This window comes from Sabethes cyaneus, chromosome 2, assembly GCF_943734655.1.
Source record: "Sabethes cyaneus chromosome 2, idSabCyanKW18_F2, whole genome shotgun sequence".
Lineage (NCBI taxonomy): Eukaryota > Metazoa > Arthropoda > Insecta > Diptera > Culicidae > Sabethes > Sabethes cyaneus.
Genome location: NC_071354.1, coordinates 195167523 through 195188849, shown reverse-complemented (window position 1 = coordinate 195188849; position 21327 = coordinate 195167523). Strand labels below are relative to the sequence as shown.

The following is a 21327-nucleotide window of genomic DNA, read 5'->3' as shown; positions in this document are numbered from 1 at the left end:
ATTCTCAATAGACTGATGTGCTTGCGCTTATTTCGACACTAACTAAGAGTTTCAAAATATTTTGTTGACGAAACTGAGCATTACTGAGTATTAAACATAGTTATTGTGTATTTACGACAAATATTTTATAAAATTTCCGGAGTTGTTTACGTATGGATGTAAACAAAACCACATTTCTAATTCACACTGACGTCAGTTTGATTGTCGGATTATCGAGTCAAAATTCGCTAATCCGGCTATAAATTTGTGGGATTAGCGGGGCGGTACTGTATATATATGTAGTTGCGAAACGTTCGAATCCTGCCTGCCTTCACCTGTGTATTCACTCTCATTGCGTTGCTTAGAAGTGTTTGTGTTTTCTGCATGCCAACCGAGCGACCGACAATAAAAATATTCCTCTTAAAAATACCAACATTCTTTTCTCGCGAATTTGTGTTCTTTTAGGCTACCAAAAACGCGAAGCATAGTTTTGTTAGTGAAACTGAAAGGAAAAAACTATATAGTGGAAAAGAGGATTGTATGTAACATCGACTGGCGAAGATTTTTCAAAAGTGTAGTGCTGTCTGATCTGCATGTGCGAAATCGAATCTCAGTAATTGTGTAAATTTTAGTCACGATCAATTTCATAGTGGTGTGATTACTACCACCCACCATTAATGATCACTTTCTATGCTATTTGAGTAATGTTACTGAATGGGGAGAGCCGTGGTCACCAGTAAGTAATGATTCATCGCTGGTTTTCAAGTAGTGATTAGCGAAAGCAGTGATTGTATTGGCATCCGTGGCGACGTGAAACAGATCGAGCATAAACGTGAGTCATTATTTCTTATTCCTACCTAAACATCGAAATTTATCTCATCATTGCCACTTGGAAAAATCTTTTCCAAATGTTACTGCGGGTGATGGTTAAAGCAGAAGTGTTATTTTCCTTATAATTTTGATTCTTTAATGGTTTGCACTTGAAGAGTATGTTTGAAAGAATTTTTTTATTTTGCGCAATCCAACATGATTGCATGTCAAATGGACAGTGTGTTGCAAGATATTTTCAGCAAGGTTTTCATACTAATTTAATAAAATTAGAAGTACTTGCAAGTTGCAAGTTTACATTCTGGATAATTTGTTAAAAAAGTTGATAGCAAAATGCTTTAGCCAATATGTGGGTAACAGTTTTTTTTTCGGTTGTTATTGTTTCTCATAGTTTAAATTATCATCTCCGATTTTGGGTTTTTCATTTCATCTAAATTGCTCTAAACGAATTCTTAGACGGGAATAAAAACCGAAAAGGATTTTAAACACATAAAACAGCTTTTAGATTGCATCAGTGGAATATTGTTCGTTTATTTCTGAACCTAAAACGGCTCTCCCAAAGGTCTTATTGTTAGCTCTTGGATTTGTACCCTTGCTGGTGTACTAAGCACATAACGTATCGCGTCAGCTATATCTTCCGGTACAAGTGTCGGTACCAAGTCTGCTCCAGGAATTCCTTCTAAAATTTCTGTTTTACATACTCCTGGGCTAATGCTCTGGAATAACAGGGAAACATAAATGGTCGAAATCACGTTAATTAACTGCACTTTAACATTCTTACCGTAACTCTAACGTTCGCATTTTCTTTCCTTAACTCCATACGCAACGATTCCGTTAGGGAAGTAACTGCGAATTTACTTGGACTATAGATTGATTGTCGTGGCAAATCGAAAACCTGATGGCCAGCAACGCTATTTATGTTAATGATGCATCCTTCCGCGGATCGCTTCTTCATCGATTGGTACGCTTCCCGGCTGCAGTGGATCAACGCGATCACATTGGTGTCGAATATTTCTCGAATCGCTTTTGAATTTCCTGGCGTCAATGCAGTGGCATCCCTCGATACTCCAGCGTTGTTGATCAGCACGTCAACTCCTCCGAATGTGTCGCCGACATAGGCAAACGCCCGCATAATGTCTTCCTCCCGTGTTACATCACAGCGGAATGGATGCAAGCGGGAAGCTGCTTCTGGAGGTAGTTCGCCTTTCAATGCTTCGACACGCTTCACTCGTCGAGCGAGGCCTACAGTTGTGAGGCCAGATCGGGCTAACTCTTTGGCTATCGCGGCTCCAATACCAGAGCTCGCACCAGTCACTACTGCTATTTTGCCTATCCAACGATCCATACTAAGCAGTTGGTAAACACTAAACAAAATTAGTAAGTTTACGGCAGCTGGAGTAGTAACGCGCTTAACGTGTTTCCTGCTACTGGTTGTAATCGCTAGGGTACAAACATTTTTATATGTACATACCCGGGTTGCCCTTCTCTTTTGGTAGGAAAAATGTCTAGTAGGAAGGTGCTCAAATTGTAACTTATATAAACCAAAATAGGTCAAATTCGTTTGTAAACTCATAAAAAACGGGTAGGCCCAACTTATTTTTGATACACAACCTAAAGGTTATACTATGGATAACCAAAAAATGTTTCATTCATAAAGTCTCTGTTTCTTGGAGCGATCCAGCCATCCAGATCAGAAAGACCAATTATAAAAAAGTAAAAAATAAATGGTCTCTTCTAATTCACAAAATTTTTCTGCTAGAGTTACCGTGATAGCTCTTAATTGTACGCAGTTTTTCTTATACTTTTAAATATTATGCTTTTAAATATTATCAAGATTTTTTCAGACATGGGCGTTTTTTAAAATTGTGCTACTGGGGTTCCACAATTCCATGAAATTTTGTACATTTGCATAATTAAACCTCTAGTGCGCAATCCCACCATTTTTAGGTACTTTTTTATGCTGACTTTTAATGAAATGGTATATTTTAGTCTAATGCTTTACTCACCATGGTCTAATCTATCTAGTCAAATACATAATATGATTTATTACATTTTTTTAACTAAACATCATAGAGCAGAAATGCTTTTGCTAAAATGTAAGTACATTTTACAAAAATATCATTTGGGAAAAGTTTTTTACAATATTTTACACAGTCGCGGAGAATTCACACGAAAAGTCGGAAAAATTGTGAACGGAAGATTTTTGAAATATTTTTTTCCTGCTTGCTGCCAATTTTTGATATTTCAGGGCAAAAATTTTTCGATAGAGTTAGTTTTTATTCCTAACATATGGTCGAAAAAATAACGACTATTTATGTGCTTTCGTTAATCGGTTTCAGTTTTCAATTGGACCAAAATCGATAGGCGATGGAGGATCATCTAATTCTGGAAATGGCGGAAGGTCAGAAGAAATCTGGTAAAATAGCAGCGTGGCGAAAAGTGAAGGACACGATTATTATTATTACTATTATTTATTATAGCTCTTCCTCGGATCACAGATTACAAACTGTGAATGGGAAAATTCGGTTTGAGTTGAGGTTGTTTCTATTCTCAACCTAGCCTTCAAGCACAAACTTAATCAAACATAAATATCATAATTTTCACCTAAAATTACATTAGTCCTTATTCTATTATTGATATGAAAAAGTCAAATTGTTCATATATGACTTCATTAAATATACAACACATCGCTTGATTTGGTTCATGCTGTCCATAATGTCTGAGATGGCAAGCGGGTCGAAGAAATGCTCGAGATCTGAGTGGCCGAGACGTAACATTCATAACTCTCATACCTAGAATTTCAGGGGCATCGATTTCCCGACTTAAAAGATTCGAAAGATTTTGATTATTATTATTATTCAATGTGGTTTTAACCAATTGGTCATACACCAGAAAGATTTTGATGGTCCGGCCACAAAAAATGTCTTAAAACGTGTTTGATAAATCTCCGTTGCACGGCTTCAATTATTGTTGACCAAATATAAGCGATTGGAAGGTGTGTCTAAAATGGAGCATACTAAAGAGCTGACTAAGCTTTTGCAAATACTGATGGCCAGGTTATATAAGCGACATCATTTTTTAAGTGAGTTTTAAAACCTTGGAATAACTCACAGTCCTCAACAAATCGTTGAGAGAGAAATAGTTCAGAGAGAGTCCGATGGGTTCACAAGACAAACGTCATTAAAAACATATTGAATAATGGTGCTACGCTGCTTCCTTGTAGAACTTCAGATTGATTGCGAAAGCAGCACGACTCAGTAGAGCCTAATTTAGCTGAGAGTTGTCGATTTGTAAGTCTGAAGTCTTTAGAAGCTCCTAAACGCTCATTCTCTTTTTGCATATTGGATGAACATAGGATCTTTTCCAGGACTCCAGGAACTAAGCAAAGAAAAGTAACTATAAATGGAAAGTGGTTTTGGGTGAAGAGGGGCAACTTCGAGAGAACAGCGTGTAGGGCGCTATGTATTCATATTTCCGTCGATAAGAGGAAATGCTTATCAACCTAGGAACCATATGCTTCAAAGTGCTTCACTGGTTTTACTGTGTCTGTTTTTTTGTCGCTAATGCTGATTAGTAATGTGTATGTATAACGGGTGGCAACTAAAATTTTGGAATTTTTTCCTCAAGCTGTCAAAAAAAGACAAAGATACATGAAGAAGATCTAATTTACCTAAATTGAAGATACATTATCCATTGTTGAAAAAAAATTAGTATATATGAAAACGGTCCGTAATCGGCAGTTCGACGAAGCTTTCGTTTGACGTCGAAACAGGAGCGTTGTACGGTCGTCATGTCAACTTTGCGAATGCATCTCTCGATTCTGCCAATGAACTGTTTGCAATTCGTGGCTCTCCAGTTATTTTTGTACACCAAGGAACTCAAAACTCCGAAGAAATCTTCGATTGGGTGCACTGAGACAGATTTTTCGGGTCGTGGTTTTTGGGTAAAAATGGGATCGAATGGGTATTCAGGAACGATTGTGTTTTTTTGGCATCATACGATGTTGCTCTATCCGGCCAAAACACGTATTGTCCATCTGCATGATATTTTTGAAAAAAACGGGATCAAAATTTTCTTCAAACATTCGTCTGGTGCATCTTGATTGATGGCCAAACCAGAGGGCTTGTAGTTGAAGAAACGAGAAAGAGAACGATGTCCTTCTGCGTCCATAATTTTGGCTGGTCTTCCACTATCTTGCTTGCAAATAGTTGTTGGGCATCTTAGGATATGGTAAACAGTCGAAGCCGCAACGCTTTTTAAATATTATACCGTATACTTTTTGCCGAGATTTCTGTTGCAGTTCGTAGAAGTGTACAACGCGCTCCCGAAATGCTTCTTGTTTCGACGCCATTTTTAGCAAAACTCGGCAAGCATAAACAAAACAAAAAATATTAACGAAAAGAGGAGAGAGATCTAACACATACATAGAGTTCTGAATTGAGAGACTGGCCATGTCACTCAAAAACTCGCATAATTAAACCAACGACACTCACTAATTACGTGAAACGTGTATCGCTGGTTTAATGATGACAAGTTCTCGCGAGCTAGTGATAGTTGCCATGGCCAGTCTCTTAATTCAGAACTCTATGCATACATACTCTCATTTCTCTCTGATCTCGTTTGTTGTGGAGCATAAGGGCCGCGAAAAAATTCCAAAATTTTAGTTGCCACCCGTTAGGATGGAAATTCCAGCAGAGTCGTCAGAAAGTGTCACTGGATTAATGATGACAAGATACTCACGAGCTACTGAGTTACTTTGACCACTATATCATTTCAGTTTCTTTAGTCTAGTATTACGTATGATGTTAAAGCAGGTAGTAGGTAGTACCATTTATAAACATCAGTGTGAACAATTCATCGACGATTCCCAAGATGGATTCGTGCCACGTCGATCAACCATGACAAACCTTCTTTCATTTATTTATGCTATTTATGCTACGGATACGGATGCAATCTACACCGATCCTTCTATTGCTTTTGATGTGTTGAATTACGAAATTAAAGACTCAACAGGATGGGACTTAGTGGCACCCTACTGCTTTGGGTGCATTTATATTTGGCTAATCAACATCTAGCTATCAAAATCGGAGGATCAATATCCAGCGAGTTTATTACTACGTCCGACAGTCATCTTCGCCCGCTCATCTTCGTGCTGCATGTCATCGACGTAAACTTTTCGCTACGATGACGCACCTAGGCTTTCCTTTGCTGATAATCTTAAGATCTTTCTCGAGATAAAAAAAAATAGAAGGCGCCATGTTCTTGCAATAATAATTGGAGAGTTTTTCAAGATGGTTTAACGAAGATGGAATGGAGTTCAATGTTAGCACGTGTTCAGTTGTATCGTACTTCAGGAAAAATCTCGGCAGTGAACTGACCAAAAAAGGGCCTGCATCAAGGACCTGGGAGTCCTCCTTGACTCACAGTTCAAATACAAGCAGCACATCAACTACGTCGTTGCCAAAGCATCCCGCAGTCTTAGCCTGATTATGAGAACCGCGAAAAGCTTCACTGATATACATTGCTAGAAGAATTGAAGTATTTGTGCACTACTTCGTTCAACGCTTGGCTTGGATATTGGTCGGCAGTCAGGAATCCTTATTGTCTCTGCGGCGATGATCGGCTAGAGAAAATACAACGCAGATTCATTCGCTATGCCCCCATCGCGTCCCATGGAACAACCCGCTCCAGCTGTCCAGATGTGAAACGCGCCTGATATTAATTGGATTGGACACCCTTGCAACCTGGACATGTCCGTGTCGAACAATTCTTGTAGTTGATATCCTGGTTGTGAGAGCCGATTGTTTATGGCTTGCCAACCGCACTCGTCTACGAGTTCAACCACGACCTCCACGTGGCAGAATGTTCCTCTAAGTGCCGTTTTGAATATCAATAAGACAAAAAACAATGTCTGTTGTTAAAAATAAATAAAAAAATAAAGCCCGCCAAAGCATGAACGTCGGGTTTGTTCCGCCGCAGTCTCAGTGGATGAAATCTCGTTTAACAGTTATTTATTCAAACAAGGGACTTGCAGTCCCTATCTCTGAAATGCACCCGGATAGCAGTCCTTTGTCTAAGGATTGCAAGGATATCTTGCAGTTTTTACCGTCGATGATCAACTAGTTTCATGAACGGAGAAACACGTTAGGAGGAGACATACAAGACATCTACCACCAATAGCATATTCGGGTGCCCGCCAAGCAAGCTTAGAGGTTGTGGGCCCGATCTCCTGATCAGAGTCAACCACGGAAATTGTTGATCTAATCAATTAGGTCTAAAAAATCTAATTACTGGTCAAGTTAAACCAAACGTCCAAATCTCAGAATTATATAGAAAATAATATTACGGTTTATAGTTACTGATTATATTTATCTTCTAAGCAACATATTTTTTGTTGCGGTACTCTGCTCAGGGTTTGTCTGCTTGACCGAGAAAATATGCCTCTGCATTTGGCATAGCGTCACAACAACACAACAAAGAATTTATTTATCACTCAATCATCATTATCTATGTCAGCTCTTAGTTTGTGTAATTCAATAACAAACTCACTTTATCAACATCACCCGCAATGTTCCATATCCATAGTGCTGTTTACACTAGTCCGTAGTAAACTTTTGTGCAGAATGGAGCGTTGGATGGGTAAAGTCGCTATCGTAACGGGCGCTAGTTCGGGAATCGGTGCTGCAATCGCAAAGGAATTAGCCCTGACCGGATTGATTACCGTAGGCTTAGCAAGACGTGACAATTGGGTGGAAACTATGAAAGCAGAACTTCCCCCGGAAGCGGCCTCAAGGTTACATGCATTTCCTTGCGACGTCTCCAGCGAGCAGCAAATTTGGCAGGCATTTGAATTTGTTGAGCAAAATTTCGATGGAGTCGACGTGTTGGTGAACAACGCAGGAACCTACGAAAAAGTGGATTTGTTGGCCGCGGGAAATACCGACGCTTTGCGTCGTTCGCTTGATGTTAACGTGCTCGGATTGACACTGTGTAGTCGTGAAGCATTCCAATCGATGAACAAGCGTGCCGTTGATGGGCATATCATACATATTAATAGCATTGAAGGACACAAGGTCCCTTTTTATCCGGGTGCGAACCTGTACCCGGCAAGTAAGCATGCAGTTACGGCGCTCACTGAGACGATGAGAATCGAACTTCAAAAAGCTGGATCGAAGATTAAAGTTACGGTAACGATAGTTATTCTAAATTTTATGAATATTTTAAAACTTCTTGAATATTTATTTCAGAGCATTAGTCCTGGGTTCGTGAGAACACCGATGGTAGAGTTGTGTGATACATACAATGACCTGCAAGTTGAAAAGATGCCTATGCTCAATCCTGAAGACATTGCCCATGGAGTAATCTACGCATTAGGCACGCCACCGCATGTTCAAATTCATGAGCTTACGATCAAGCCCGTTGGTGAGGCAGTTTGAAGAGACTTATTTTGTAAAGTAACTATTACAAATTTGATCCGTGAATCATTCTCAGTAATTTTTCAGAATTCTATTTTATGTACAGTTCTGATAAGCCGAGTAATATTCGTAAAAAAATTTACCTTAGGGGTTTGATGGAGTTTCAACAACTGAAGCACTATATTTGCTTTTCTCAAAAACAAAAACCAAGTGTGATATATCAATAGACTCAATTTATCACATCCATTACTATGTGCATGGGACCTACTGCAGAACAATACACGCGATTTGTCAATAGAAGATTAATTTATTTATATATATTCACATGCTTTCTGCGCGTGCCCCTTATCGTTCGCCATTTTTCCTGAGACGGCCATTTGGAATGTTGGCCAACGTCAAACTCACAAATCTACTTACAAAAACTCTATCCAAAAATTTTTATCACTAAACGATTTCAAGAAAAATTTAAAAAAGTTTTTTTTTACAAATAACGTGTTTACTGGATTGCTGTGAAAATTTTCATGCATTTACATTAAAATGTCGTTGTTCTACGATACTTGATTCAGAAGTAATAAATTTGTGAAATAGATGATGTCTGGGAAAATCCATAAATTTCCCCCAGACTGGGAATTTTTAGGGAAAATTGGTGACCTCGAATTTTGAAAATATTGCTTTCGTTCAGAAGTCCATGAGCTTTGCCAGTGTACAAGATTTCATAAAGTTAGGAACCCTCCGGGTACAATCTGTGAAATGTTTTTTTTTTTTTCAAATTTCAAAACAATATCAATCCAAAAATAAAAATGACATTTTTACTTCAAAACACCAGTTCGAAACACCTTAATTACAGTTTGAGCAAAAAATAATCAAAACTGCTCTCCAACCGGTTTGATTGTTAACTCGTGAACTTGAACGTGCGGCGGAGTTCCCAGCACGTACAGTACAGCCGCGGCAATGTCCTCGCATTCCAGCTTAGGAAAGTCTCTGTGGTCGTCTAAACCGGCTACGATTTCCGTTTTCACCACACCGGGACTTATACTCTACGGAACAAAAAGAGAATGAATGTATTAAATTAAAAAGCAGGATACAATTTATTTCTTACCGTCACTTTGACCTTGGAACCCATCTCACGCAGCTCGTTGCGCATCGTCTCCGTGATAGCCGTGACAGCAAATTTACTAGCTGCGTACATGTTCATGTGCGGAAACTGTAGCACTTTGTGTCCGGCGATGCTGTTTATGTGTATAATATGTCCATTGGTGTCACGCGCTTTCATCGATTTCAGGGCTTCTCGGCTGCACAATGTCAGTCCCAGGACATTGGTATCCAAAATTTCCTGCAGGGGCTGCCCATCGTCATCCGCGAAAAGTGTCGTCTGTTTCACAACGCCAGCGTTATTGATTAGTACATCGATTCCTCCGTGTTTATCTTGAATCTCTTGGAACACTTTCCTGATATCCTCCCTTTTAGAAACATCGCAACGTACGGCATGAATTCTCTGGGAAGCATCCTCCGGTAATAGGTTTTTGAGTTCTAGTATTTTTTCTGGTCGTCTAGCTAGCCCAATCGTGATCATTCCCGCCTTGGCTAGCTCCCTGGCGATGGCTGCACCAATACCGGCGCTTGCACCTGTCACGACAGCTACTTTTCCTTGCCACTGGTTCATTGCTAACACTATTATTATGTACAGCGAATGTAAAGTTAAGTGAAGTGCACTACTGTTGTATTGATAACCGACTGGAAATAGGACAGTCACTATACATTGCTGATGAGCTATTTAAGAGAGCAATCTTTTAGATAGAGCGACTCGACCAGATGAAGTACAGTGGGGCAAAAGCTCGAATCGAAGGATTTTTATTTTAGATGATTTTGATAATAAAAAATATGCTTAAATTTACTTAACAATGAGGGTATATTTTTCTTGTGCAAACTCTTGTAATATCGGGCCCTGTTCTGTAAGTCACGTCGAGCGACTCGACTCGACTCAGCCACTGTCGAGTGTTAAGTGAGGAGAGAACGGGCAGCATAGCGGCTCAATGAATAACCAACATTAAACAAGCTCAGGCGTCACTTGCTAACAGTTGAGTCACTAGCTTTTTAGCGGTCGGCTCATTCGAGTTAGTCGCGTAAAGTGACACTCGACGAGATTTACAGAATAGGGTCCATCAAACCATATCAAATATTGCTACTACTACTAAATAGGAACACTCTCATTTTAAATTATGCAACTACTGTCCAACCGACGTATTACAGTCATCCCCACAATACGAATGCTAATACGGTTCCAACCAGGGATGGAAAATCAGTGATTTTGATAAAATCTGTGAGTTAACGCCACACGCACAGATCACGATCCGTGCAGATCATGACAAACAGTGAATCTTTAGCGTTAATCACAAGATTTTGTTCTCTAAACAGTCTCAGCAGTCGATCATAGTGTTACATTTTACCCACCTGCGGGATAAAAGGTCCCACATGTTGTTTGTATTGCGATTCATACGATGCACACAACCAATCGTCTGTATCTGCTATAATTTCTTAAAGCAATCATGCAATTCGCGTTGACGAACGTAAGCTGCTGCCACCTCCAAAAGTTTACTGTAGGGGTGAAGCGGAATAGAAATTTCTTAAAAAGCGCAAGAGATCGAAACATTTTGGCAGATTTTCACCCACATGTACATACGGGCATTTCTATGAGTGTGCAAGAGATCGTTTAATGCTGTCAACGCGAATGAATATGATCTGACATGAGGTTTGTCATGATCTGTACGGAACGCGACACACTGTTTGTCGCTTACAAGTAGTGATGTCAATGAATCTGAATCTGATCACTCCTACACGGAGAATAAAAATGTAGTTTCAACCATATTTATGGTTGTTTTACGCACAAACAAAAATTTCGTTTTGTTTCAAACTGAAATGTATGATTGAAATGAAAATATTTATTGTTACATCAATGTCAACTTCAAAATTGAAAATACTTTACTTTTAATTCAAAACTGTTATTTACTTGATTCAAACAGAATCTCGTTTGGAAACAACAATATGTTCAGGTTGTTATAAAAATATTTTATTGAGGCTTAAAACAACAATCATTTTGTTTGAAACAAACTGGAGCTTTTTCGCTCCGTGTATGATCTTGATGGCTAGAAGCGATTTTTTCCATCCCTGGTTCCAACATGGAGAAGATCGTTATCCTGGCCTTGTTGAGGTATAGTGTCTTCGACAAATTTGTTCAGTAGATAAAGGCCTTTCAAATTGGGGACAATAGTTCAGAATTTTCTCACTGCGTGACTGCCTAACTTTAGAAAAAAACACTACGTTATACTAGCAATTAAACTATGCACATTATGTTTATCGGAAAAGTAAACGGAGATGTAGTTTTTTCCAAAAATTGAAGATGGAACAATTATACCACAGACAAACAGAAGAAACACACGGATTAATTCAATCTTGTTATCAATTTTGCGCCACATTCCTTTGTGTAGAATTGACATCAAAAATTGTCGATTCATTTTATCGCACAGACGATCGATGAATTTTAATGAATTGATAGTGTTAAACTTATTATTGCGCAATTGCATGTATTATGTATGACAAACATGAGTCACAGCAGCCCATTTTGATAAGATAATATTATATGCTGGAGTAGCTTTTTTGCCCAATATATCTGATAACGAAAATCCCAAAAAGTTTACTATGTTATCTTGTATTTGATTACAGCTATTCACCGGCGTATGGACACTTTAAGAACCGCCCGCAAGTCAGTTTAGGTTCCCGTTTTAAATCGCACTAGAGTATTATAATTTAACCTGCGTAACCCGATTCGAAAAAGAAAAACTGTGTTCATCATGAATCAACAACCATCGGCACCGGGAGGTGGAGGCTACGCGCCGTACGCGCCCTATCCTCCAGGACCAACTGTGGATGATAAATCCGGGCAGCAAGCACCGTATGCTCCTCCGTATCCATCCTATCCACCGATGCATCAGGAAGGTGGTATGGGATACCCGCCGGCCGGCCAGGCACCTTACCCGCCAGGCCCCATAGTAGGAGGCTACCCGCCCGCAGCTGTAAGTAGATTCATAAACGCATGTAATCATCTGTTGCTTATGTTGAGAACTTGGACAATAACATCGCTTATCCCTTGCCTCAAACCAGTGCAGTGTAGTTGTGTTATGTTGATTATAATGAATGGTTGTGATGTAGAGAGTAGAATTGAATAGTAACTTATAAACATAAATGGGGTCAAACAGTCGTTGAAAACATATAACAGTGGATGTACTTCTAGGCACGCGCCCGTGCATGTGCCTCTGTGAGACAGCTGAAACTATTGCGTGGGAAAACCCGCCAATATTTATAATTTATTGAAGCTCTATAATTTCGAAAATCAAAATGTTCAATCTCATTTGCATAAAGGGTGTTTTACTACAATTTGGTCAAACACCAACCTGTGCTTGACGTAAAACTCCATACCGGTGCAATCCGACACTGCTTGACATTTTGCAAATGTTCAACTGTTTGTTACGTAAATTTATGATTCACTGTAATGCCTTAAAATATAGCAAAAACGAGCAAAACTGCATGAGAGGATTTTAATGTAATGCGTTGCGCGGCTTGTTTGACAATCAAGTATTAATCAACAGTAACTCTATCCACCTCTGACTACTTATGACTGTTATGAGAAATAGTTTTTTTTATTCACATAAGCGAATGTAATAATCTTAGACCTAACCTCATGCGTTTGTCTTGACTTTATAATGGAGTCAATTTAATTTTTTGTAACGATACAGCTTTTCCATTCCCTCTATCTCTAGCTACCGATCAAAAATTAGATAATAATCTTGTTTATTTTTGTTAGTTTTTTAGTCATAAAGTGCGTTAACAATACCTAATTTTATATTCTTTAGTTAACGAAATATATTTTTCCGTTTTAAAATACCGGTCGAATGTTATGGAATATATAAAATTGTAGATTGACTTTGAAATTTATTTATCGTTAAATGTCATCGCCAATAGTTTTACCTCGCAGAAAAAATTTAGCATTGCGATAGGCATTCAGAAAGAAAAACAAACATTCCCTGCCGAGCAATCCAAGTCTGCTGCCTGCGAGCCAGTCAAGTGCACATTAGCTCAACCTTCCTGGAAACATATTTGTTGGCACGCTTCCGTTGCGATAATAATCAAATTTACACTGACCGGTTGCAGGCTAGTCATTTTCATCGACCAACGCTGGCGAATATATGTCATCGCTCCGAAAGTCCACACTCGATATGGGGCTGATATCGACTAATCTGTGTTAGTTTCTGTTCAAATTGCACCGGGCAAAATGTGTACTCGTTGGGAAAGCATATAGACGGCTTTATTAGTTTTCATAAGTGAATATCAGTATGAACCGCGTAGTGCGCGTGTAACATTGTTGAAAAGTTGAAATACGTGTGAAAGCCGGTACCGAGTATGACTAACCATTAGATAAGTTTTAGTCAGTGGACATCAAACTCGCTTGCTACAAACGGAGCACTAGTTTAATAAGCTTTTCATACAATCAATTGAATATGGAACCCTTTAAGAATACTGTTAGTATAGTTTTTGTGTTTAATAATTATTCGAAAGTGCAGTAAATAGAATTTAGCAGTTATTTGTTTGTTGGAATTTAATCATCTGTCATCATCTGTTTGCTTGAACTGTGTTAAACCTTTATAACCTTCATCGAGCTAAGGATTGTTCATTTTTTCAATTTGTAATTTTTCCATTTAATCCGCATGTTGTGCGTAACAGAAATTCACCAAAAATTCTCTAACGGTTTCAAAGGATGTACTACATTGTTGCTGCATAAGGTGACGGGCATCGTGTAATAAATGTTCTCATTTTCTCTCTCACCCACACGAATCACTATTGATCACATAAGTACTACTTTCAGCCGTCGCCGTATCCACCGGCGGGTCCGCCCACGATGCAGTATGCTCCGGCTCAACCGTACGGAGCGTATCCCCAACCGGTAATGGTTCAACCAGGCATTCCGGGACACCCACCACCCCAGATGGCTGCTGCTCCGGTAGCCGCCGGCCAGCAGGCAACAGGTGAGTGTTTTATAATAAGCCGGGACATCGTCAAAATAAGCAGCTGCAATTGTGATTTTGATGCAAAAATAATTATTAGACCAAACGCCGTAACAAATAGGCTTACAGTTTTAATCTCCAACACTGTACTGAAATACCTATAAGCGCATAGATCTTTTTCGTGATATTTTCATAACAGCCGAATCGAATTACATTTAATTATTGCCTCCATGGCTGCAGTTGGTGTTGTGCGCATAGCACTGGTCACTGGCAAACATGCCAAGCGTTAAACTTTGTTTAGCTTGGCCTGCGCTTTCACTTCATTCACCTTTGGCCGAGAGCTAGTTGAGGTTTCAGTCCCCAGATTTTGCCAAACAGTGAACTGCATGTCCAGATGGCTGCAGCACACATTTATTTACTTACTTACTTGTTACTTATGTGTCCATGTTCGCCGGTCCGGCAAAACAAAGGGACGAAATCAGAGATCTCCACTGCTGCCGGTTACCCGCCATGGCTTTTACCTGTCGCCAGGACAAGTTCTCGTCTACAGCCCGGATGTCGTTGGCTAAGCTGCGTCGCCATGAGCCTCTGGGTCTGCTTCTTCTACGCTGTGCTTGCGGATTCCAATCGAGTGCTTCTCTGCAGACCTCGTTCGCTACTTTACTCAATGTGTGTCCGATCCACTTCCACCTACGTTCACGAATTTCTGTGGCTATCGGCCATTGATGACATCGATGATGGAGTTCCTCCAGTGGTCAGGCCACCAGGCACGAATAATATATCGCAGGCACCGGTTAATGAATTGTCTGGCTATCAAGATATCGAAAGGCGTTTACCGGCTCAACTTGTTGTCCCGCTACTGTGAAGTTGATGGAATTGTCAGTGTTCACTACCATAGACTTAGTTCTTGCTACATTGACTGTGAGCTCAACTTGTTGTCCCGCTACTGTGAAGTTGGTGGAATTGTCAGTGTTCACTACCATAGACCTAGTTCTTGCTACATTGACTGTGAGACTTGCTGCCTGGGAGCTCTCGGAGAGGTCATCTAACTTACTCTGCATATCGTTTCGGCGTTGTGCGAGCAAGACAATGTCGTCGGATAGGTCGAGGTCATTTAGCTGCACCTTCGTTAGAGGATTCCAAGACAATCCTCGATTTGTTCTAGTGTCAATTGCTCCAACTAATATCACATCCATAACGATGAGAAACAGAAGCGGTGATAAAATGCAGCCCTGTCTCACGCCAGCAGTAACCATTATGGGGTCGGACAAGACGCCGTCGTGCAAAACCTCGCATGAGAACGCATCATACTGAGCCTCGATGAGATGGACTAGCTTATCTGGAGCTCCTCTATGCCTAGGTGCGCCCCAGATGTTTTCGTGGTTAAGTCGGTCGAACGCATTTTCGAAGTCAACGAACACCAGCAGCAGAGAGTCCTGGAAATCGTTGATCTGCTCCAATATGATTCGGAGCGTTGTGATATGATCTACACATGATCGGCCAGCCCGGAATCCAGCATGCTGCCGCCGGAGAGTAGCGTCGATTTTCTCCTGGATCCAGTTGAGGATTACCTTACAAAGTATTTTGAAAGTAATACAGAGCAAAACGTGATGCCGCGCCAGTTACCGCATTCAGTTAGGTCTCATTTCTTAGGGACTTTGACCAATATGCCCTGCATCCAGTCCACCGGAGAAGTTGCGGTTTCCCATATATTGCTGAAAAACTGATGCATCTGGGCAAACAATGATGAGTCAGCTTTGAGCATTTCGGCTGACAGTCTATCCCTTGCGCTCTATTGGATTTCATACTCTTGATGGCTGCTACAATTACATCCAGCGATAGCGCCTCCGAGTTGACGCGATTAATTCGACGAACTGCAGGCGTCATACGCTGCTGGTTTTGTTGGTCTCTGACATTTGAAACTCGAAAGTCCATCGTTTAAGCTGTTCTGTACGGTCAGTCAGTAGCTGACCAGCTCTATCCCTTAGTGCAGCGGTTCCCAACCTTTTTTCGGTTCGCGTACCCCCTGACGGATTTCCCTATACTATTCTGAAGCAAACTAAAATTTTGGCGTACCCCTGGGGTTCGCGAACCCCCATTTGGGAACCGCTGCCTTAGTGGCATCTTTGTATTCATCCTGGCACCACTAAGGCGGCGAGAAATACCTACAACAAATGGATATCACCATAGGCGGCAGCGGTTTCTCCTTGTTCGACTAGAGAAGTAGTCCAGGCTCTCTTGTTCCGCCTACACGCCCTCTCTGTAGCACACATGGTCTTAGTTTAACCTTTACGTCCCCGACATAAAAGATGATGGTACTTGCAGATACACTTTTAGCTCTATCTCCGCTTATTTTTATTCGATTTTTATGCAATTAGTCTTAAAAGAATCACATTAGATTGGCCTTTAATGAAAAAGTGGGTTGATAAATTATTCCCGGAGATATTCCAGATCGCAGTGGGTTTTTTTGACGTCATAAGTAACATGAGAAATAAAACTCTGAAATCTGCTTAACAGAGTGCGCACAAGTTATCCAATGCATTTGTGGTCAATAAGACTAAATCTTACACTATTCTGTAGTGCGCATGTTCATGTCCCACAGTCCGGAACATCCGGTATCGCCTCTACCGGAACTGAAAATTGGCCGTTTTGAATTCTCTTCAGTAATATGTCAAATGGGGGTATCCATTCAAAGGATTTTTCAACGCGAGTCCTTGCGTGGACTTTTGGATGTATTTTGACGCGATCTGGACATTCGATTGCGCGGTCAAAAACCCATAGAAAAAGTATATTGGCATCATGTTTTCATATGAAACTGTTTCAGAGATATTGAAACCCGAAAAATGACTTCTTTTTGAAAACCTGTAAAAAAGGAAGTTGCGCCACTGCTAGGGGGATTGATCAATCGGCGTAAAACTTTGGGAAATTGGTTCTCGGGTCGAAATGAACAATTTTGCCAACTTTGGTTGAAATCGCTGATGGTCGAATCCAAACCTTGTGTACGTTTGAGATGGAATGACCCATATTTTGTTTTTAATTTTGTTTTATCAAATCTTAGGAATTAGATTTTCGCAATACATATAAATCTACACTCTTTTGGTGAATCACCAGCGTGAACTTGAATTGACCAGATCGCATTTGCTGATTCAAATTTTCAATGTTCGAGGTGCATCTGCAAGCTAAGAGTGTGTGTTTAATTTTTTTCTGCTATTTAACTCGCTTTGTTTGGTTTGCGCTTGAAAGGATGACACGAATAGTTGAAAAAACTGCTTAACTCATTCTCAAAAATCGGATAGCATAATTGCACAATGACAATGTGTAATTTTTTCGATTTTTTTTTGTTTTTCACTCGTACCGTACACTTATTGGACCTCGTGCAAGATAAGAGTTATCTTGTGCTTGCCTGTAAGTCCCAATGCCGCGCTCAGAATGGGTTCATCTATAGTCGAGTATTCTTCGATAATAACTGGAGAATCCGTACGTGCCGAGTTAGTCAATGTCTTTAGGCAGAAGTCGCCTGTCGCACTGAGTAACTTTCCGATTAGATTATGTGTCTCGTTTAAAATTTGATTTGATGACCCTTGTCCAACTATCGCTGCATTCTTTGGTTATGCATATTCATGCTGTGCTTCCCTTCGAGCGATCGCTTATCAAAAGTAAATGTCCCCACTTGTGTACATTGTTGAAACTGTAACAAATAGTGGCCAGCAGAGAATGGATGGGATGTTTTCACAGTTATCTGAGCGAGATAATTCGGTGCGCGCTCTGCTGTGCAAGAGCACGATTCAATTGTGGCTTAATTGGCGTCAATAGTTTAGTCGTGAACCTGGCACAGAACGGATTGAAGCGAATCATCCGGACAAGCTATCTCGAAGAAGGTCAATATGAAACCAAGTGAGCCGCCAGTGGACTACTGTGTATCGACTATCTCCTTGTATCGAGATGATGATCTAGCCAACACTGATCGTGTTAATCCCGCAAATAATCAGGTTTGGAATCGTGCTCAGATTCGGAAGTTTCTTTACAATTATCTGGGTAGGAAGATCCTCACAGCTGGACGCCATGTAAACGGAAAAGGAGCTAAATCTGTGCTGCGTGGGTTGTTCCGCTTTGTTCCAGGAAGAAAGCGTTCTGCCAAAGCCAAAGGATATGATCATCTGCTTACGGACGAAGAAAGAAGGTCAATAACTTTTATTTGCATGTTTGTTTTGCCACAAAGCAATCTCGTTGTCTGGTTTACATTCAGCCAGTCGGTGGGCTTTAAGACACCCTTGATTATCTTTGTAGAAGATTAAAAGCTGTAAGTTCTAGGTGTATACACTATTCCCAAGTATAAGCATTACATTTTCACTCGTTCGATTCTCAACAACTTCTAATGTTTGCAACGCAGTACGGTTCCACTGTGTTCCAAAGTGAGTGATTGACAGTGTTGATACTTCATTTGTGTAAATAAGGATGCTGGAATAGAAACGCTAGGAACATTTAAACGCATTTATTGAACAAGATATTTTTTTCTTCTTCCGCAGGTGGTTGGATGACTATTCCGCAAGGGATACCGAATTGTCCTCCCGGCTTGGAATACCTTACGTCCATTGATCAGCTGTTGGTACACCAGAAGGTCGAGCTGCTGGAAGCGTTTGTCGGATTCGAAACAGCAAATAAGTATACCGTAAAAAATACGCTAGGCCAGAAAGTTTACTGGGCCGTTGAAGACACGGACTGCTGTACCCGAAACTGTTGTGGAGCTGCTCGACCATTTGACATGAAAATTTTAGATTACTACCAGAATGAAGTGCTGCACTTTAATCGGCCGCTGCGCTGTCAATCCTGCTGGTTCCCGTGTTGCCTGCAGACAATGGAGGTTTCAGCGCCCCCGGGCAACGTAATTGGCACCGTGGAACAGGACTGGTCCATTTTTACTCCACAATTCAGCATCAAGGACCAGTCAGGAAATACGGTACTTAGAATCGAGGGTCCGTTTTGTACCTTTAGCATATGCGGGGATGTTGAATTTAAGGTGGGATAGAGTTTTTAACACAAGCCGTGCCCAAATCTGACCGTTCAAGTGCTTGTTTTAGGTTGTAACGAACGAAGGTAGCCAGGTGGGAAAAATTTCCAAACAATGGTCTGGATTTGCACGCGAAGCTTTCACTGATTCCGACCATTTTGGCATTAACTTCCCGATGGATCTTGACGTAAGGGTGAAAGCAACTCTGTTGGGCGCGTTGTTCCTGATTGTAAGCGTTAAATTCATTTTCCGCAATTCAACTCAGTTATTAATTGCATTTATTTTTAATTTAGGATTTTATGTTCTTTGAAAAATCAGGAAACAAGGAAGCTGATCGTCCGGGAATGTTTTAAACAATGTTTCAAAACATTTACACCCTAAAATATATACGTCTCATGAATGATAAAGATGTACTAGGCGGCGATTTTCAGCGATATGGTGGCAGTGTATGTTTGGTATAAGAACAATCTGACAGACTTGTATTACAAACAAAGGTAATGTGCTATCATAATTTTCGCTATATGTGTATGTTGCACAAATACTATTTTGCGTACGCGTAGAGCTGATGCTCCGTCATCTTAAAATAAGAAAATACGTGTTTTCAGTGCCAGGGATATTATTTATAAGTTACCTTAATGCACTTAGAGTTACTCTTACTCAATTTTCAAGAATGTTTGTTTTCGTTTTTCCAAATTCCTCATTGAAACAAAATATGCAACGAAAATGCTTAAAGTGGATGACACAAAACAATCTCAGATAATCTATAATTCATATACATATAGTTGCTTGGTTGATTCTATTTAGAGCAAATGACTAATAACTAAATCGCATAAAAATGTTGTCGATATTATCAACATATACCGCAAGTACTATTTACCATATTCTTACCTACCAGGTTATAACTCGAGAAATGCATAAGTAGGTATATGCAGCACAATGCAAAGAATTCATAATTTTGATACGCTCTTTTTATCTTCCATCATTTAGACGCCAACAAATTCATATGTAAATGGTTCGCAGAAAAAAATTTAAATAAACTGTTAAGCTATTTGTAATCGAAACAAAAGGTCTCACAAGTTTGATGACAACATTCGTATTGAAAACCTGAGTCTAGTGAATATCACAGAAAACGTAGTTCATCCGAATGTTATTGTGCATTGAAAAGAACCACACTTACCGACAAAGTTTGGTTTGATGGGTGGAGAAAACCAAACTCAAAAAAAAAATCAGAGGATAAATTGATCCCAGGTAAAATCTGCTTTCAATAATTGTTCAATAATTGTTTAGATATAGTGAAAGGCACGGTTGTCCTTTGAATGGCTTTATCACACCAGCCCGAATGCAGCACGAGCCCTATTGTAACACAAAACCGAGTGTATATGATAAGGCCTATACTATTCTATCAGTCATACCGGATAACTCGACTCGACACAGCCACTGTTGAGTGTCGAGTACAGAAAAAATGGGCAACATTGGGGCTGCACGAACAAAGCAAACTCAAGCGTCACTTGCTGACAGTTGAGTCACTAACTTTTTAGCGATCGACCCAGTCGATCAAAATCGTGTTGCGTGTGACTTATGTAAACCAAAAGTAGATCAATCGAGCAAAGTGACACTCGACGTGACTTACAAAATAAAGCCCTTTCTTAATAGAATGCTAAAACATTACAGTCAAATCTGTTTTTGTGCGAACGAAACAAATAGGTAATCGAAATAACAACAAGGTCATGTGGTTTATACTAAAATCGCAGTTTCGAGATCAGGCAACCGGGAATCACACAGCATCGGGTCTCCTAGCTTAGCTACTCAATAGAATATTACCAGGATGGCCACGTGGAGGCGCTGGGTGGGAGCTTGGGATGGCAAGAGCTATATTAGACGCTTCGTTATTTGCCTTCCCCAATCCCCAAAATTGGTATGAAGTTTGACTTAGAATTGAATTTCCCCACTGGTGTAGGTGGTGTAGGACTTTTTAACTAATCAGTAAATGAACAGCGGTCACGTTTAATTCTGAATGTGGGTATGTGGGTATTAGAATATA

At 40.1% G+C, this 21327-nt stretch overlaps 4 protein-coding genes across 8 annotated transcripts; 2 read left to right on the top strand and 2 right to left on the bottom strand.

Moving 5' to 3' along the window:
* Positions 1 to 387: 387 nt before the first annotated feature.
* On the top strand, positions 388 to 20338 carry LOC128733395 (phospholipid scramblase 1-like). 5 transcript variants are annotated; one of them, XM_053826958.1, is made up of 7 exons: positions 388 to 517; positions 682 to 811; positions 11943 to 12292; positions 14140 to 14299; positions 18805 to 19295; positions 19357 to 19515; positions 19580 to 20338. In XM_053826958.1, the coding sequence occupies exons 3-7, from the start codon at positions 12071 to 12073 to the stop codon at positions 19637 to 19639; spliced, it is 1092 nt and encodes a 363-aa protein (XP_053682933.1). In that variant the 5' UTR covers positions 388 to 517; positions 682 to 811; positions 11943 to 12070; the 3' UTR covers positions 19640 to 20338. The 5 variants fall into 5 exon arrangements, with proteins under 5 accessions (XP_053682933.1, XP_053682932.1, XP_053682931.1 ...); XM_053826957.1 differs by having other exon boundaries at positions 388 to 574; XM_053826956.1 differs by having other exon boundaries at positions 388 to 600.
* On the bottom strand, positions 1350 to 2152 carry LOC128733398 (farnesol dehydrogenase-like). Its single transcript, XM_053826961.1, has 2 exons — positions 1589 to 2152; positions 1350 to 1523 (listed from the first exon to the last, which is right to left on the bottom strand). Exons 1-2 carry the CDS (start codon positions 2150 to 2152, stop codon positions 1350 to 1352), a joined length of 738 nt encoding a protein of 245 aa, XP_053682936.1.
* LOC128733399 (farnesol dehydrogenase-like) lies at positions 7425 to 8243 on the top strand. The gene is made up of 2 exons (XM_053826962.1): positions 7425 to 7994; positions 8055 to 8243. The coding sequence occupies exons 1-2, from the start codon at positions 7431 to 7433 to the stop codon at positions 8241 to 8243; spliced, it is 753 nt and encodes a 250-aa protein (XP_053682937.1). The 5' UTR covers positions 7425 to 7430.
* On the bottom strand, positions 9034 to 9918 carry LOC128733396 (farnesol dehydrogenase-like). Its single transcript, XM_053826960.1, has 2 exons — positions 9322 to 9918; positions 9034 to 9259 (listed from the first exon to the last, which is right to left on the bottom strand). Exons 1-2 carry the CDS (start codon positions 9883 to 9885, stop codon positions 9086 to 9088), a joined length of 738 nt encoding a protein of 245 aa, XP_053682935.1. The 5' UTR covers positions 9886 to 9918; the 3' UTR covers positions 9034 to 9085.
* Positions 20339 to 21327: the final 989 nt, after the last annotated feature.

Bases quoted from the DNA above. Each gene is read 5' to 3' on its own strand.
- LOC128733398 (XM_053826961.1), bottom strand. From the start codon at position 2,152: ATGGATCGTTGGATAGGCAAAATAGCAGTAGTGACTGGTGCGAGCTCT. The intron at 1,524-1,588 runs GTAAGAATGTTA...CTGTTATTCCAG, and splicing joins ATGCGAACGTTAGAGTTACG to AGCATTAGCCCAGGAGTATG.
- LOC128733396 (XM_053826960.1), bottom strand. From the start codon at position 9,885: ATGAACCAGTGGCAAGGAAAAGTAGCTGTCGTGACAGGTGCAAGCGCC. The intron at 9,260-9,321 runs GTAAGAAATAAA...TTTGTTCCGTAG, and splicing joins GTTCCAAGGTCAAAGTGACG to AGTATAAGTCCCGGTGTGGT.
- LOC128733395 (XM_053826958.1), top strand. From the start codon at position 12,071: ATGAATCAACAACCATCGGCACCGGGAGGTGGAGGCTACGCGCCGTAC. The intron at 19,296-19,356 runs GTGGGATAGAGT...TGCTTGTTTTAG, and splicing joins GCGGGGATGTTGAATTTAAG to GTTGTAACGAACGAAGGTAG. The intron at 19,516-19,579 runs GTAAGCGTTAAA...TTTTTAATTTAG, and splicing joins TGGGCGCGTTGTTCCTGATT to GATTTTATGTTCTTTGAAAA.
- LOC128733399 (XM_053826962.1), top strand. From the start codon at position 7,431: ATGGAGCGTTGGATGGGTAAAGTCGCTATCGTAACGGGCGCTAGTTCG. The intron at 7,995-8,054 runs GTAACGATAGTT...TATTTATTTCAG, and splicing joins GATCGAAGATTAAAGTTACG to AGCATTAGTCCTGGGTTCGT.